Source organism: Manis javanica, chromosome 16 (genome assembly GCF_040802235.1).
Source record: "Manis javanica isolate MJ-LG chromosome 16, MJ_LKY, whole genome shotgun sequence".
In the NCBI taxonomy this organism is placed as follows: domain Eukaryota; kingdom Metazoa; phylum Chordata; class Mammalia; order Pholidota; family Manidae; genus Manis; species Manis javanica.
The window spans coordinates 25,141,161-25,160,296 of record NC_133171.1 but is presented as its reverse complement, the minus strand read 5'-3'; the positions used below and the strand labels follow the sequence as shown (position 1 = coordinate 25,160,296).

The 19,136-nt window shown below is 41.9% G+C and overlaps 1 protein-coding gene across 3 annotated transcripts in view; it reads left to right on the top strand.

Moving 5' to 3' along the window:
- The window catches only part of KCNQ5 (potassium voltage-gated channel subfamily Q member 5), a 455,253-nt gene that overhangs the window by 290,087 nt on the left and 146,030 nt on the right, over positions 1–19,136 (top strand). For all 3 annotated transcript variants that reach the window (XM_073225085.1, XM_073225083.1, XM_073225084.1), the window contains exon 2: positions 17,054–17,144. In XM_073225085.1, coding sequence (XP_073081186.1) covers positions 17,054–17,144 — 91 coding nt within the window. The remainder of the gene's footprint in view (positions 1–17,053; positions 17,145–19,136) is intronic.

The window sequence follows — 19,136 nt, the reverse complement described above, 5'->3', positions numbered from 1 at the left end:
GGAGAAAATAGCCATGTTAGATAAGCTACTTTGCGGCGTCAGTTACAGGGCTCCTGCCAGGAGGTCAATGGCGATGAGTGGGCAATAGGTGCTCAGTGGGATGTCTCTGAACAGAAGCACAGATAAAGCAAGGCCATGTGCTGACTGGTTAAAACTGACCAGAGGCCACAGGCTCCAGCTCTGCCTCCTCCCTGGGAGCCGTGGTTCAGTGTTCGAAACAACTTCACAGAACATGCACTACAAATAATAGGGGACTGTATCTGCTGTTTTCTTCTTTCCTAGCAGCCACGCTCCCAACGGCTCAGAACCACTGTGGCCTGAGATGAGCGTGACATGTGTCATGTGAGCCCACAATCCCATGCCATTTCCGCTGTGCTGTTCACTCACCCACAGCGTCATACCCTCTGCAGCAGACAGGTGTCCCAGTAAATCCAAACTTCAACGGCCAGTCTGCACTTAAAGTTTAAATTAATTAGGCTTAGATGTTATCATTTAAATTTTTAGGGAGGGCTCATAGCTGGGTTAGGTACGAGAGAATCCTACTGCTTTAGAGCTCACGACGTAACAGAGTAACTGTACATGAATGGGGTCGTGAATCTGGATTCAGCTGGAACGGATGTCTGAACGCCTGCAGGCCAACCTCTTGGTCTTACAGAAGGGAAATGCCCGCCGCAGAGAGGTTACGGTGCCCGCCCGCGGCCACGCGCTGGGGCGGAGCTGGGGAGGTGCTGCCTCCGTGAGGCCCCCCTTCCTGTGGAGCCCGGAGCCCACCACAGAGGGAAGAACACGTTGTTACTGCTTCCAGGTGTCATCCCCAGCCCAGCAGGAATGTCCGGTTATAAACATAATACTTTTCTTCCTCATCAGTTTAAGCCCATTATTTATTAACAGAAATCAAATGTTCCAATTAACTTGGAATCGGAAATTTTGTATTTTAATTTAGAAAAATGCCTTTAGTCTTTGGAAAGGTACCTTTCTGTTAATTCGTGATGACACTCAAATACGTATATCACACTTTTGTTTACATTATATATTTATAATATATACTAAAATATTTACATTGAAGCTGAACTTTCAGCAGTAAAACAGAACTTAACCATTCAGTGTGAAACCATGACTGGACCTTGAGCAGGTCAAGGGCAGAGGCCCTGTGGGACAGGGTGATGTTGCAGAGGAAATGTGTGCAGGGCGACTTACTCCGTACAGACTGTTTGGGCCCAGTACTTCCTCCAGACTTAGTAACTGGCATGGGTGACTGGCATGGTCTACCAATGGCTGATTCAATAAAACGCACTCAATTATGCCTTGAACACTTACTGGTTCTGGAAGGAGTTGGAGAAATTGAGGAATGAGAATGGGGGTCAGAGAAAGAAATACAAGGACAGAGATGCATTTAAAGTTCTGTATTTTCTTCTGCTGGACATTTTATTATATGGAAGAAAATTTGAGCTGGCTCCCATCAACAGCGACAAAGAAGTAGGTCCGCAGTTATGAAGGTTTCCGTTAGATCTACTCACACGTAGGAAATGAAATGTCGTAAACCTAATGGTATTAATTTTAGGGTTTTATTTCCTCCTTTTTATAACCCTCTTTAGGATAGAAATACATTTCTTGCCCTGTAAAAATTTTAGCCAACAAATTTCTCAAGTTCTCTCGATGATTTGATGACCAGTCCCTGTTCCCTTCCTCTGCAATGACGTCTGGTTAGTGTGAGGAAAGATAGTGACATTGTGTGATTTTTAAGATGGACATCTAAAACAAAAGGCATCCCTTTATTTAATTAAAAATAAATAGGTCAGTCAATAAGAAAATGTACAGTGAAAGCCTTTGGCACATATTTATCTTCAAATATCTTTATTTCCTTTCTTCTTATTTTCCTTTAACCATATGAAGCAATCCACAAAAATTTATTGGGTACTTTGATGTTCTCAGAACTATGTATGCACTGTAAGGGTCTCAAAAGGAATAAAAAATATGTACCTTACTTTCAAGAATGCAATGTTTGCCACACCAGGTTCTAAGAACTACAAGTGTCACTTGAGATGCCAATGGTATTCCTTGACCCAAGCCTGAGAAGCATGGTATACTAAAAACCTCCCTCAGAACTGCACATTAGGTGTTAAAGGTGTCTCAGGAATCCTGCCATCAAGAAACCCATTACTGTCATTGAACTTAGCATTCCCTGAATGTGTTCAACAGAAAAACATTTTTTTGAGTCCTGTCTGTGAAAATCTCCTGGGGTAGTGGGAGTCTGTGGAAAACAGTTTGGGAAATCCTGAGTTAGAGGGCTGTGTGCAACATTTTGTTATTACCATTTGAGTGCAAACTCAAAGCACCGAATATGTAGAGAAGAGAAACATCATTATGATACGGGCTGGTGAAGAAAGGATCTCAAAAGACATTTAAGGCTTTAAAAAAAAGTGTAGTTGAAAAAGAGCAGAGTACTGAGGTGAGGAAAGAGAAACATAAGCCCCCAAGTTGTTCATGCTGATCATCTGGGTGGGGGAGGAGAGGGGAGCAGAAGTACCCACAGGGATCACCGGGGGCTCTGGCTTTCCACGTTGCATGTTTCTGTTATTTTCTGTGTGCTTGTTTTTACAACACTTATTCTATAATACATTCTAAAATGGTACTTATGATCAGACAATATTTTTCTAAAACCCACTCAGATTTACCTATCAGATGAAGAACGCATATAGACTTTTACTTCCATATTTTTTATGTGTGTCTGGGTTTAATATTTACAAGCGGTTGTGCAAATACAATCTGGTGGCCAAGAGCAGGTTGAAGCACCCAGGCCAGGCTGTGTTGCAAACTTGGGAAGCACCTGTTGTTTACTGGCTGGGCTCAAGCGTGGCTGACCCTTGGGATAAGAATAAACATTGTGGGCTCTTGCTAAGTCGCCCGGTGGCTGGTCACCCAACCACTATGTGATGGGTTTGCACCTGAAAGGAATGAGCTAAAGAGTAAGCTGGAAAGAGCCTACTTGAGTTTCCTAACTATAACTTGGCTTCTATATGAACTTTCCAGTAGACCATCAGTTTCAATGTACTCATTTTTCAAAGTATATTTTATTTTTAAACATGGCAAATCCAGGTATTCCTTAATATATAACAAGCTACGTCTACAACACAAGATACATCTTTGATCTGAAAATATAACTAAGTTTGAAAATTACTGAAAGCCCTCCAGACAGAGGAAATATTTTATAAGTATTATTGTCAGCTTAGAAAACCACATTTCCCTTCATCTTCCTCAGATATTGTTCAGGGTATTTTTGAATCTAGGAAAAAGAGAAATATACACTTTTATGTTGAGTGTATATAAATGTACACATATATACATGTGGCAAAATATAAACATAATACAGTGATAACATGTAAAATTGGACCATGTAAAATTGCTGAAATTTGATTGTTTCTGAAATTTAATAATGGCAAGTTCCTGTGGTTCAATCTGATAGTTTAAGCTCACTCATTGGGGTGTCTCCTCACTTGGGTAGACAGTTGGCCAGTTGCTTGGGATTAGTATTTTGACTCCTGCAGTCCCAGTAACTATACTTTATTCCCAACAAAATGTAACACATTCCCAATAAAATACACTTGAACAATGAATACACTCCAGGTTTGGGTCAGGATTCCCCTCTTCCGGCCTCCACCACTAAGGAGTCTTCCATTCTGTCTCTGGTTTTCTCCTAAACATTGCTAGCAGTCTGACTATTTGTAGCCATCTTTATGTGCTAACCCATTTCATGGCTGACAAATTCTCAGACCTCAAAGGTCAAAGGAAGCGCCTGGGTTCAGTATCAGGAACACAGAATTGGTCAACTGTCATTGCTATCTCTGTTTTCTGTCCCTATTCCTATTCTCTTGATGTTGTCTAAGAGCATTAGAAGATCCCAGAAATCCAGGAACCTGACAGGGCTCTGACGGGATGTCAACCTGTGACTCTCTGGTGTCACTGCTGAACTGCTTGGCAGGAATTCTGATGGCCTGTATAGAGGACAGGCTATGGGACAAACACTGCCAAGAAAATATTCCCCCAACTCAAGCAAGTACGTTTCCATTTCAGCCCCTGTATTTCATTCTCCATTGCCCTCTACTGTGATTACAGGGCAAAGTAATTACCAGCTTCCACGGATTGAGTATCTAAACCTTAATGCAACTGTTCAATAGCTTGATTACCATCATGTGTGTATGACATGTATACATGTATACAATTCAGCACAATGACCTGAAAATAGAAGATTACAATGGGATTTCTCCACATGCAGTTCAGTAATACCAAGTCTAGTTACCCAGTTGAGGAGAATTAGACTTTAGAGGAGGTGCTAAATATTATTGAACGAGTTTCATGACCGACGTTTTTTAGTGGAAACAGGAACAGTCATTTGTGATGGCTTTTGTGTGGTGTGAAAGGCGGCACTGCCTTGTGAAGTACCGGTGAGGAATTCTCTCTCTAAGCCTACCTGCCTTGCTAAGTACTGGTTTGCTAAGTACTGGCTTGCGAAGTACCGGTGAGGAATTCTCTAAGCTTACCTGCCTGCCCCAGCCTCCGCCGTGCAGAGTGCCGGGAACCTGAACACAAGCTGCCTGCCAGAGAGCTGGGTTTCAGATGTTTCCTTCAGAAATCTAATGCAGAAATAGACAAAGTCTTAAAAGGAACCACATCTTCCATTCACTAGTGAGTAAATGAGTACCAACAAAAATATCTGTTTGCCATTACCTACAGCATTTACCTGATACAAGTCAATCAATAATAACTGCCTGTTTGCATAAGGCCCTGGTGGGTGATGCTGTACCTAGTAGATGTTCAATGAAGTTTTCTAAAATTAAATTCAAAGACATAAGACAAAGGCCTGCTCTAGAGGGCTTTACAGCCTTCTCATAAGAGGACCAGGTGTTATGGAATGCTGTCACTTCATCACATATATAATCAATCCTACCTCTGTGTGGCAGGTATGAGCACGTTCTACAGATGAGACTGAAGCTCAGAGATGAGTGGTTTGGCCAAGGGTTCTGTGTCAGGGTCCTCCAAAGAAACACCAACAGGAGGTACATGGTAGATATTATACATGAAGGATACTTATTATGGGGACGTGGCTCACGAGACCGTGGAGGCCGAGAAGTTCCACTGCCCACCACCTGCCAGCTGCAGACCCAGGAGAGCTGAGGTTGAGTCCTGAGGCCTGATGACCAGGGGGGCTGATCTGATGGTGTCAGTCCCAGTGCAGGGGAAGGGCAAGAGGTGAGATAGTCCAACTCAAACAGTGAGGCAGGAAAAAGGGGCAAATTCCTCCTTCCTCCACTTGTTGTTCTATTTAGATCCTCAGCAGATTGGATGATGGGAAGGCCATCTGCTTTGCTGAGTCGGGCAATTCAGATGCTAATCTCACCTGAGGGCAACCTCACAGACACACTCAGATACATTGGGGCAATATTGGTTAGTATATTGATTAGTATATTGATTAATCTGGGCACTGCAGGCCAAATTGACAAATAAAATTAACCATCACAGATTCCAAGCGGAGAAGCAGTCAAACTAAATCTAAAAATTGAAGCCTCCTAATGCCTAACCCAACACTAGTACCACCAAACCTTCCCGGCTCAGTAAATCAAACTGGAAAGGAAGCATCTTGATAGAAGAAGACAACATCCATTCATTCATTCCTGGATGCCCCACATGAGTAGAAAAAGTTGTCCCACTTTCAACATGTGGCCCTCAGTTAATAGTTTATTGATCATGGATTACTGGTTATCATAGTCAAAGCCTATTGATTGGATTATACATTTTTTAGTTAGTAGAAAGCAAATCCTTATCTAAACATTTTCATTTTACTCAGTGGAGAGAAAAGGTCAAAACTTTGGTGCCCACAGTGCTTTCTAGAGATGCCATGGGGTTTTTTAGTCATTTAATGGAGAATTATTCTCAGATGCACTTTAAAAGTATGTATGTATGTATACATATTAAAGCATTTGCTGTTTTTCTTGAAGGGTAAGGGCTTTGTAGAAATCCCTTAAAAGACTGAGTTACTATGGAAAAACATTCTGAAATTTTACAACAGCAAATTACTTTCTGTTTCTTCAAAGCCTCATGGCAAAGAGAGATGCTCTGGAAAACTTTTCAAGCTCTTAAAATTTTAGTGATGGAAAACTTGCCTTATGCCCAGATAATAGTACCTGGTTAATTTCCTAATGCTCTCCTCCCAGTTATGGTTTCCACCAAGAAATATTAAACAGAGAACATAAACATCAAATACCCTTGTTAGGCCGATATTCATTTTTCTAACACAGATGACAGAAGGAGAATAATGAAGGAAACCACATTTCTCTCAGTTCTATCAGTCACAAAATAATACTGAATTTAGATCTGCCAAAATAATTTCGAAGTATGCAACATCGCATCGCCTGCATCTTTTTGTCCTTTGGTTATTTTTGTATCTAAAGAAGCTGAAAGCATAAATTTTTTCCTATGTTTTAAATTTATTTTGAATGATAAACTTTAAGTCTGAAACAAATTCTGGAGTGAAAATATAGTCCTGATGGGCCTTTTATCACAAGGGCTTGAATAGGAAACACATTGGGAACCTTTCTGGGGGCTTGAACTACAGGGTATGAGAATTCCTATTGTCCTGCCAGCTGAGAGTGGAAATCACTGTTGTCCTTCAACTCTAAATCAAGAATCAGCATACTGTAGCACATGGGCCAAATCTGGCTCACCACCTGTTTTTATAAATAAAGTTTTAGTAGAACACAGCCACACCCATTCTTTTACACACGGTCTGTAACGACTTTTGCTCCACAACTGAAGAATTGTGTAGCTGCAGGAGAAACCATATGGCTCACCAAGTCTCAGATGTTTACTATCTGGTCCTTTGCACACACGGTTTGCCAGTCCCTGCTGTAAATCTTTCTCCTTTCCCTTCCGCTCCTGCAGATGGCTGTAACTAGTGGGAAAAGACAGAGCTCAGAATCTCTTATGGCAAGAAGTAGAAAATACTGCATTCTTTTCCAGGACTGCCTGATGAGACTTCTGAGTCCCTGGCAGCCTCTTGCATTAGAAGGGCCCAGAATCAGAAGCCATTTCAGGCTCTTCAATAACCTGGCTTCCCTGCCGCTGCTCTCTGAATACAAGCAGAAACATCAGGGTATCTAGAAACAACTGCATGTTCAGTTGATGGGGACCTTGGGATTTATTTAGTGCATCACTGCCACCTTCCTGATGAGAAAACTGAACTGTGTTTCCATTTTAAGAGAGAAGAATAGTTGCCCATGAAAACTGAGAATTTAGGGCAAAACAATCCTACAGTCACCACTTTGGACTTTTACATCTTCCATCATCACTTAGTATGTTTTCGTTTCAACTATACACCCAAAACAATAACAACAGAGCTTAAGTAAACATCTCTAGAATTTTCAGTTAAGAGTGTCATATTATATTAGATACAGCCACAATTTATCTCCCTTTTTTTTTCCTTCAGTTGTATTTATAATCCACATGGAATCACCAAATTCAATATCTTGGTCACCAAAAAAGAAAAATCTCTTGATGTCTGTCTATAGAGCAGCAATAAAAGAAAGCAGACCCTCTAACTTACCCCGGAGGAGTGTCTAAAGTTTTTAAAGCTGCCTGCAAATATATTCTTGGAGGTGGGAATATGTTTTATGCCCGCCTAAATATGTGCTAAAATCTACTTTAGTACGTGCTGTCTCCTGTCTGTCCGCTACTTGCCAGCTTTCTTGGTCCAAAACCCTGCTTCAGTGACTCCGCACAGCGCCAGGCTGGCCTTCAGCTGTCTTTCATCTCAGGTCACCAAGAGCACCGAGGGCCGCGACAGTCCGATCCCGAGAGAAGCACGTATCCTTCCGTACCCTCGGGTGGGCAGCCGCATGTGTAGTATTCAGAGCCTGTGGTTATTCCTCTCTGCAGACCTCTGTCTGCTGGGTTTATTTTTTCCTGCTGTTCCACATCATAAAGTCTACTGCCAAGAATTCCTTAACTACTCAGGAAGATTTTCCTTTTACTGTTCTGGTCACTTTACCACTTTATTTCTGGAGGCCAAATAGAGTACGGAAAATCAGTAGCAATTCCCCACTGCGTGGCCCCAGGAGCTACACTTGGCTGCATTTGGTTGCAAGTTTTTATTCTGGAAGAGCTTCAGTTAGTTCTCACTGTGGGGGAAGTGGTGGGCCGGCCCGCCTGGGCATCAGGGTAACAGAGAGCCACACCGAGATGTCCCATGAAGGGTCAATGCTCTCAGAAAACCCTGCAAGGGAAATTTATTTTTAAAGCAAGTGGATTATATGGGTCTAGTCAGTAGAAAGGAACCAAATTCAAATTGACTTCTTATTATTAAATATATACTTTAAAACAGCTTTTGTTTTCAGGGAAAAGTAACTTTTAGCCTATTGTTAATCCCCTTTTACTTTTGTTCCCAATAATAATACTTAAATGCAATTCAGAATTTCCATTTCTTCATTTTTAAATGATGTAATGGTTTTTTATCATATATATATAAAATTACAATGATTAAGTCATTATTTGCCTATTAAACTCACATCCTTTTTTATGGAAAAGTGATTCTGGCCAGACAGCTATTGTCAAACATCTTTTAACATATGTTTTCGACCTTTGCCACAGCCCCCTATCTTCCATAAACAGACCCTTTGAAACAAAACATGGAAAATTTAATCCACACAGCTTCCTATTATCAAAACTATTAGGCTGGATTATTTTCCATGGTGTCAGCACCGAAATTATCTCATGAAAAGACAACTTTCAAAAGAGCATTCACATACGTTTTATAAATGTCTCTTCCTCTCCCTTAGCAGATAACCTCTAGCTCATTCATGACTATAACCAGCCCGTTCTGTGGCCACCCCTTTCTCAGCAGGGACAGGCAGGCAGTTCACTAGCACGGCAGCCCTGGTGAGCGGTCACTGGTGGCCATTTCCAAGACAAATCTCTAGCTGATGGGCCCAGCCGCGGCTCAGCCCCACGCTGCCCGTAGCCCAGCAGCGTGGCGATGCCATCACCCATTTGTCTGGGACGGCCTCAGGTCGTTTCCCAGAAGCTAGAGTAAGGAGGGCCAGCACGGAGAGGCCCAGCTCACCAAAGCTGCTGCACGTCAAGAAGATGCTGTGACTGGTCAGCCTGGGGAACCTCCTCACGCAGGTCCGACCCCAACTGCAACGTCATTGTCCACGTGGGTTTGCTTAGACACACAGTCAAGATATATGAACTCCAGACCTTGCTGGGCATTGTTTCATGTTTCACATTTTCAAATGCCTTGCCTTAGAGGATAAGTCACTGTTCTGTCGGAATTGTTATCCAGGGTGATCAAAACTTGTCAAAATTATGCAGCAGCTATGTGTCAATGTGATGCTTAATTGGCATTTTTAACTCAGTTTGATATTTATGTATTTGTTAGATTACAACACAGATGCTGAGTTTGATGCCATCTCATTTAATCCTTAAAACAGCTCTAGGAGAGAGGCAGTGCGTATGCAGAAAGGAGGCCAAACGGGACAGACAGCAGAAGCTTGGGGACAGCTGACATGTAATTTGCCGACTGTGACTGTAGGCAGGGAAGCAGCCCACAGGATGAGGTTCCATTATTATGTCGCATTATTATATTACAGCATGATATTGTGCAGAAAGTAGAGAGGAGACGGGCCTGCCCAAAGGGTCTTTCTGGAATAATAGAAGAATTAATGTTCTGGTGGGAATCTTAAGACCCAGACAAAAGAGTTTGGGTGTGACAGCAAGAGAGAGGATCCATAAGTTTTAAGATAAGGAATTGGCCTGATAAAAGCAGTCCATGCTGCAGCAGGGTTGGGAGGGCCTGTGCAGGCTCAATTCCAAATGCACTATTGTTTTGGCTTGATAGGTTATGATAGTTCACTTTTGAAATTCAATAAATGTTACCTTTTTGGTAAAACCTTCACTGGCACCCTGCCCAAACTTTCAAATTCCCCACCATCTGTGTCCTATCCTTCCTGCTAATGGGTGTTGTTTTCTCCCCTTAGCAATTATCACTCTTTAACACTGTATACATTGCATTTAGGTAGATCTTTTATGACCCAACTTTCCTACCACAATGTACATTCTCTAAGGGCAGGGACTTGGTCTGTTTTATCCACTACTATACTTCAGCACCTTGAACAGTGCCTTGTATATGCAGGCCTTGAGTAAGACATGTTGCATGAATGAATGAATGTACTAGTACCTGTACCAGGCCTGACTCTGGTTACAGGCAATCAAGTGGCAAATAAGAGAGAACAGGGTTCCTGCCCTCGTGGAGCTGACCTACTAGCAGAGGAAACCAAAATGCACAAAGGAGAGCCCCAGATGATGCTGTTTCCTCCGAAGAAGATATAACAGGGCAGCAAGAATATGAAATATCCCGTGGAGTGCTCCCCCCGTTGCACACAGTGAGCCTACAACAGAAGGAAACACTTCAAGTTCATTGTCTCTGAACAATATACACTGGTTTTGGTCTGTTATGTTTCCTGGGAGGGACACGGAGCCAGAGCCTGCGGAGGCAAGGACCTGACGGACGGATTTCTAAATTGCCCTTAAGAAATAGAGCTCTGTTGCCTTGTCCTGGTTAGTAAGACCGTTCCCAGTCAGTCCATTCGGCCACTGGCTATTAAGATGAAACACATGCTTCTTGACCTCTATGAAAAAACAGAGATTTTTCTATTTAATTCTGACTGGGCACAATCCCTCCAAGTCTTTCCAGACCAAGTGAGTGTCTTCACACAACTCAGACTAGGGACAGGTATCTAGGTGTCTGGAGATGGGGCAAGAGTTGAGAAGAGGCTGAGCTTTCCCATTTCAAGGTGACTTCTCAAGGGAGTTACAGTCCTTTTCAAACAAAAGTAAAGGCTGGAGCGGAGAGAATACAAATAAGGAAGCGTAGTCAGAACTTAGGAAAACAATTTTTAGTAACAATAAAAGCAAGAGGTTTGAAACCCCAGACAGAGACCTATAAAAGGGTCTAGGAAGAGGGAACATTGAAAGGAACAGATCTTGTATAACAAACATACCACCCTGAAATTCTCCGAAGAATTCTGATATTCACTCTGTATTTTTCAATTTAGAGAAAATGGAAGACATGTAACTAAGAATATATTTTTTTTAAAGAATCACAATCTTTGTAAGAATAATGTCCAATTGACTAAAAAGCTGGATAAACCAGAACATGCCACCAAAAAAAGAGGGGGTCTCTTTGTCTTGAAAACAAAAAACAGTAACAGAGAAGATACAGCCTTGACCAATATTGTTACAATAACACAGAGAAAGCAGAGCTATACAAATGCTAGCATATTTCTTCTTCCTCATCAAAAAGAATGATTTTCAAACTAAAAGGCATTTTTTAATGTGATTCAGAGAAAATTAAAATATACAATGGGCAAATTATTGGCTATTTTTGATGAGCTCATGTTGCTGGGTCCAGATTTGTTATAAGGCATCAAAAAATTTGTGGGTGAAATTTAAGAAATTGCGTTAAGTTTATTAAGTGGTCAGAAAGGGGAAATCATTCTAAGTGTCAAAAAGAGTAAAGTAGGGAACCCCTTGGGCTTTGTATACTGATCAGCTCAATTACAACTCCTAGAAATATTCCAGATAGAATATTAAGCAAATGACTTATAATAAATTCAAAAGAACAACTGTGATTACTGGAAAGCAGCACAAGTTCACCAAGAGCAAGAAACACTAAACTATGCTTTTTTTTTTCCCATTACCAGCTTGCTAGAAATTTACCAGCTTGCTATATCAGGGAAATAGAGTAAATGGAACCTGTGATCTCAGCAAAGCTCTGGAAAGTGTTTTATAATATCCTTAAGGAAAAGAAGGAAAAATTCAGGCAGGATGATAGGACTCTTGGGAAGAAAGTTAGTACCTGCTGAGAAGTCTCTAGAGAAGAGCCAGAGGGTTTGTTTTTTTTTTTTGGTAAGAAAATTCTTAACACAAATGTAAGATATTTAAAGATTCTTAGAGTATCACGTTGGTAGTTCATGCTAGGCATAAATGAATCAAGATTAGCATGATACAATGTAAAAATAACAAATGTAAAAGCTTTTCAGAAATTCAGGAGAAGAGAGAAAAATCTATTAGGTTTAGTTTAAATTTGAGCCAATGGCATCATTTGCTTCTTTAAAAAGACTGCACCTTTAGGTTACATTAATACTCCCGTTTCAAGGAAAGGGTAGTGATACAGGAAGACCACACATCTTTATTGCTTTTATATTTAGCCAAGTATACCCCAAATACTCTGTATCATCCAGAAAGGACTTGAGACAGCTAACAAAGTGCATATGATATAAGCGGATAAAAATTAGCAAAGGTCTGCCTTCCTACTAAACTGAGAGCCCTGTTAGGCTCAGACCATGCCTGAGTTCCCAGTGCTTGTATTTGTGACTGAAATAATACAGTGAAGGTAGAGTAATGATAAGATAATATAAAGAAGCCAGGAATGAAGTTAATCCATAAACATGTATGCCCGAAGGGTCTGTATCATTACTAACATGTGCCACAAAATCACCTCTGAGCTTCCCAGCAGCCAAGGCAAGGAGAAAAATACATTGAAAGATCACTGTTTTCATAAAGTAAAGAACCCCATTATTTTTTCCAAAAGCAACAGATGGTGCTTTGGCTTGATGGGCCATGGGATTTCATTTGTCTTCAAGACACTTGTCTTCAGTTTTCTTACCAAAAGGACCAAAAAAAAAAAAAAAACAACTGGTATAGCAGTCTGGTAAACCTATCAAAATAGGGAAAAAGCATCATTTAGTGTTTCTTGCTTTTGGTGAACTTGTGTTGTTTTCTAGTAATCACAGTTATTCTTTTGAATTTATTATGAATCATTGTTTAATATTCTATCTGGAATATCTCTGGGAGTTGTAATTGAGCTGATCAATATACAAAGCACAGGGTTCCCTACTTTACTCTTTGACACTCAGAATACTTTTCCCTCTCTGGTCATTTGGCACCTATTGCATTTTTCAAGATTTATTAAAGTTTATTAGTAAAAGCTCTTCAATTTCATCCACAAATACTTTCATGCTTTACAGTATAAATCTAGGCCCAGCAACATGAACTTACTAAAAATAGCCAACACTTTGCCCAAGAAAAGTTTTGCAATAAAATCTTGAAATTCCTCACACAATACTTCACTGAGCAAATACAATGTCAAGTACAGAAAAACTCTTAAAATACAGTAAATGGGCTGAAAGCTTTTTACTTCTCAAGAAAACAGCAAAATATCAAACACAGTCAGTGAAAGTAGCTCCATGCGCGATCAAGATACTGAGATCAAAGCACATGGGCTGTCAGGGGCCAAGTTTGTTACAACCCCTCCAGCGTGGTTGGAGAGACACAGGGGAATCGGTAAATGCACATCTTCAAGACAGTCCTTTTTGAGAGCACTTATTATCTTCCGTCAATGGAGGGTCAATGGGAAGTGTGACTTCAGATTCCCTGGCAAGAATGGACAGTTTTGTCGTCCACTTCATGTGTATGACGAAACGCTGAACCTTTTGCTCTGACTGAAATGTAATGATGGGCCTGAGGCAGACTTTGAGGGAGGCAGGCACAAACGGGAAACTCTTGAAGAACAGTGACAGTACTTAAAGGACAGTGACACATCTGGACATCATTTCATATGCAAAGTAGACAAAGAATTGGGCTGGGTGTTTGAAATCTGAGGACCATTGGGGAAGTCATGATAAAACCAACCTCGGACGTCTGGAGAACTACCGTGGGGGGTGGTCCAGAGCATGAGGACCAGTGGGTGAGGGGCCTGAATCAGGAAGACCACATCTTTATCACTTTCATAAAAAAGTGACTTTTTAAAAAATATCACTTGACTCGGTGGAAATGTTCCGCCAGCGAAGAGTGGCCAATAGCAGGGCCTTGTCCCTCATGCGCCGGGAGGTCTGGACACTGGAAGGGCTCAGAGAGAAACTGCACAGCTGCCTCTCAGCGATGTTTTAAGACTAATCTCTGCCTTAGAGGGAGCTCAGATAGGAATCCTTCTAGCCACAAGGATTCCCTGAGCCTGGGGTGAAAGTCAGGCAGAGATGCCCCTTGCCCATGACTAGACAGAGTCCGGGCACTGCCTGATGGGGGGTCTCAAACTGCCGGTGGGTCCTTGCACCTTGTTCTAGCGCACTGGCCTTAGTCACCGTCCCCTGCAGAAGCCCACGATGCAGGCAGAAACCACTATTTCCCATACCCTCCAGTTTCCGCTGAACACCACACACACATGTAAACTGCAACATTTCATTTTTTAACAATTAGCTAGCGTGATCCTATTTTTGCAACTTCACAGAGATTACAGTGATAGTATTTATTGATTAGGGTCTTTATTAATATTTAGGGCTCGCTGCATTTGAAAAGCAGAATCATGCAGTGTTTGTAATCAAATATTTCAAATCATACCGAAAATGTCATGTAATTTTTATCACTTTGCAGTGGAAGCTGGGATGTGCTATGGAAAGATTTCATGTGCAAAATGGCCTTCTTTGATGGAAAAATTAGGCAGAGAGGACATTTTGCAAAGTGCCAGGTTTAGAAAGGTCAATTTAGGACACTGGAAGAGAAAAACGGGCTCCAGCCATTCCTGTGATGATGAGGTTCTGGTTTCATCAGGCGGCGTGTCCTCCAGGCATGAGCTGTTTCGGCCAGTGGGTCGGCTGTGGTCACTAAAGCCGTCCCGTGTGCTGCGGTCATCATGATTCATGACGCACCTGTGGGCCTTCCATCAAGTGTACTGACATACCACCCACCCCTCATCAAAACAGTCCTTAAAGTTTTATGAGAAGTCAGAGGCAGGGCTGAATTTCCTTTGGAAGTTATTTCTGAAGAATTGTGTTCTTAAGAATTTCATACCCACCTCCTATTAGCATTCTTTCTCTGATTCCAGTGATCCCATTCCGTTTAAGACATTTAAGGTCTCCCCTTCCCCAAAGCCGTCTTAAAGCTGACCCATGTAGAGAGTTAGGCCACCAAAAACCTTGCCGGGGGCCCCTGCAAGTGCACGTGTGGGAGGCGGCCTGCAAAGTCCAGGCTGCTCACTGGCCTGGCCTCCGTCCGGGCTGAGCCCACCAGCCGTCCCCTCGCCAGCAGCCCTTGTCCCTCCGCCACGGCCCTGCCCCCTAACACAGCCTACCAGGGTCTCTTCACTGTGACCCTGCCCCTAGGAGACTTCTTCTCTTTGGGTGATAACTACTCCACGCCTAGTTTGAAGCCTGTAGGGAAGCCCCCCACCCCAGATCCTGCTGGGCCAGGGAGGGCCCCAGGGCTCCTCATGGTGCATGCTCACCCCTCAGCCAGAAACGCTCGTGGCAGGCCTAGGGCAGATGACGCTTGAACCTTCTTTCTGCAACACAGCCTTGGATGAGTTACAAAATGTCCATAATTCTAGGTTCCCCTCTCTGTAAAGTGGGAACAGTGGTATTTCTATTCTATAAATTGGTGAATATAATGTGGATAATGCATGTCGAAGCAGCTTAGCACCGTGTCGAGTTTGTAGGAAGTCCTCTGAGAATGTTAGGAATCATTATCAGCATACAGAACATAAGCAATGATGAATGCCCACTCCAGCTCTGGGCTGGATAGATAATAAAGAAACAAAGGGCCCATGGCTTCAGTTAGGGTCAGCAAACTTCCCCTCTAAAGGACAGTGCTATGTGCCATACTCCCTCTCCCAAGTCAGTCAAGCCATTGTAGTGTGAAAGCAGGCATAGACACTGCACAAGCGAATGGTGGAGCGATGTGCCAATAAAACTTTATTTAGCAAGCATCATACTATGCTGATGGACAGTGACTGTGAAGGGGTATGTGGGTGGGACTTGGTGAAGGGGGGAGCCTAGTAAACATAATGTCTTTCATGTAATTATAGATTAATGATACCAAAATAAAAATAAATAAAAATAAATAAATAGACATTAGCAGTCAGGTTTGTTCCCTAGGCCGTAAGTCACCACTCCCTGGCTATAGGCCCTTGGGAGCTCCAGTCAAGGGTGGTAGGAAGACTTGTAAGTCTTACCGAGGCAGGTCAAAGGGGCAGGACCAGCTCCACCGTCACACCAAAGAACTCGGGGACCGATATTTTAAGGGAGATGATGGTATGAGCTTCCTAGGATGAGTGAAAGTAAACCTATGGCCTAGAGCATGTAGCTCAAGTATTGCTGGGATTCTATGTTTAATCTTGCATTTTCAGGATAAGTAACTTCAACACAGAGCCTTCTCTTTTCATTAGATATTTTCCTTGGAAACTCACCTCCTCCTCTGGATCCCAGAAGTTCCACATGAGTAGGAATAAAAATGTGGAATGATTGATGGAAAAGCCCTGCTCTGACCTCTGTTCACTCCCATGGCAGGATGAACAGATGGCTGAAGGGTCATTTCTCTAGCAGTTTGTGAGGAAATGGAGAGAATATGGGGAGCAGAAGAAGTCGGTCCCTTCCTTTTCTATTCTTACTATAAAGGAATGACAAACGAGAATCCATGAGCAATAGTAGACTGTGAAAATGAGCCAGTGGCATCATGCCAGCTAAGTACCAGCTTAGGAGCAACGAAGCCACTTAGAACAATACCTGGGAGATGGCCGACACTGCCAAGCTCAGGGCAGACTCTGCTTCTAAGGGAGGAAGCCGGCTGCCCCGCGTGTTCTTGGGATAGAAGAGCAGAGACACATTTGCTGGCCCTGCCTCAGGATCCCTGCTTGGGAAGGGAGTGTATGGGAAAGTCACAGGTTCTTAGATATGGACGTTTAAATACAGCCTGCAACATACACACACACACACACACGCACACACACACACACACACACACAGAAAGAGAAAACCTTGCTTTCAGTGAGAGCATTGCTGAGGACCCCCATCTGTCCTGTGCCATGTATTGTATTTCAATATTCGAAATGGTGAGTCGCTTCCGGGATTTTATGATTTAACCAATGCTAATTCTTAGAAACAAGAAATTAAGTTTGTCATGATAAGGCAAGGTTCTTATCAGATTTCTCTTTTCTGTTGTTCTTTTACAGTTTTCTCCTTGTCTTCGGTTGCTTGATTTTGTCGGTGTTTTCCACCATCCCTGAACATACAAAATTGGCCTCAAGTTGCCTCTTGATTCTGGTAAGTGAAACATATGAACAAAAATGTACATAAAGTTTATGCAATATAAGAACTGTCTGTAATATTGGTGCTATGCATTTTGTCCCACAAAAAGTTCTATCTAACAAAAAAGGGTTACTGTGAGGTATAAAACTTTCAAAGATCACTGAACACTTGCCCACCATTCTAACCGCTCTTCCGTCCTCAGGACATGGAGAAATATTCAGTGTTGCTGTTATGTAGCAACATCTTGGGTTACAGTGACATCATACATGGAGGTGAATACTTGGAAGCAGTTTTAATTAGGTTTATCTATGGTAATAAATTATAAGAAGACAATATCCACAAGGTGTGTCATTGTATTGCTAAAAGTTACAGGATAGAGAGCATTTTCCAATAACTGCAACTTGGCAGTAATTAAGCATAATTGGCCAAGAGCTATGACAGTATAGCACCTCGTAAGAAAACAGAAGGCGCCTTCATGCTCTTTTCAACCAAAAGACGGAATTCAGAGTTTTGCTGCTAATGCAGTTACCTGGTGAGAAATCCGGCAGTTCACTTGCTTCCATTACGCTGTCAATCCTCAACCACACTGAGCTGCTCAATTCATTTTAAAATGGAAAAAGACCCCAAGAGATTTTAGTCTGAATTATTCTGGGCCTTTTAATCTCTTTTCCTTCTATTACAACTAAACTATAGCACTGTACACTCAAATCACACCTGATTGAAAATGCGGTTCATTTACATCCATTTTGACCCACTCACTTAGTCCAACAATATCAGAGCTGACAGTCTTAGAACTAACTGTCTGAATGAGCTATAAACTATAATAACTAACTGACTTCTGTAAAACCTGGCAGACTACAGAGGAAGAGAGCAAAAGAGAGGATGGATTAAGAGGGCTTATGTGCCCTGATAAACAGAGATTGCTTATGGACAGCAATAAACATTTAATATGAGAAAATTATTCTTACCTTGAAGGTGGATACTGAAAGATGTCAACTCATATAACCTGAGCAGAGGGCAGCTACTCATCCCACCTGTGCTTTCAGATGGCTAGTTTGTGCTTGGAGTTACCAAGACTTCATCAGGTCTCAGTCCTGATGAAGGAAGAAATCATCTTTGAGCCCAAAACAAATCTGTCCCAATTTGTTTTTATCCATATTGTGTGTTCAGTGGTGCATTGCTAATGTGAAGGCTACTATTTTGAAACCCAAGATAGAGAACAGATAGACCACGTAGCACATTGGGGATCTGTTCTGTTTGCAAGGTTTCCATCGGGGTGGCAGGCGGGCTTTTGGCCCCATGCACCCCTTGACAGCAATGAATGGCCTCAGCCCAAGGTGTGAGCTCAGCCGGCTGCTAGGTTCCTATACAGAACTCTAACTGGAAATGCTAGACTGAAAAAATAAATCTGATTTTTAGACTTACGAGTATGAAAGCCTGGATCTGCTGCATGATGAATGATATACATTATGAATACTTCAAATGTTTGGAATCCCATAAAAAGACTTCTTTCATGACCAGGTCAAGAATCTAAGATGTCAGGTTGACATCCTCCAAATCTCTGAAATAGAAATTCAGCCATTGCTCGATTTCAGAATAGTCCAAAGAAACCCTGGTATTAAAAGCCCAAAGCTTATGAGTATCTTGATTGTTAAAACTTCTTGAGCAGCGAACAACTGATCAGAGTTTAGTAATTAGAGTATATTTGAGTAGATAAAATATCTGACATCTGTCTTTTTTTCCCAGCTTTATTGATATATAGTTGACATATAACAATTGTGTAAGTTTAAAGTGTTTAATATGATAATTTTATATACATATATTTTCCAAAATGATTACCACAATAAAGTTAGTTAACACTTCACCCATTTCACAGTTAGCATTTGTGTGTGTGTGTGGTGAGAATTTTAAGATTTACTCTTTCAGCAACTTCCAGCATATGATCCAGTATTGTTAACTACAATGATCAGACTGCACATTAGATCCTCAGGTCTTACCTGTCTTACA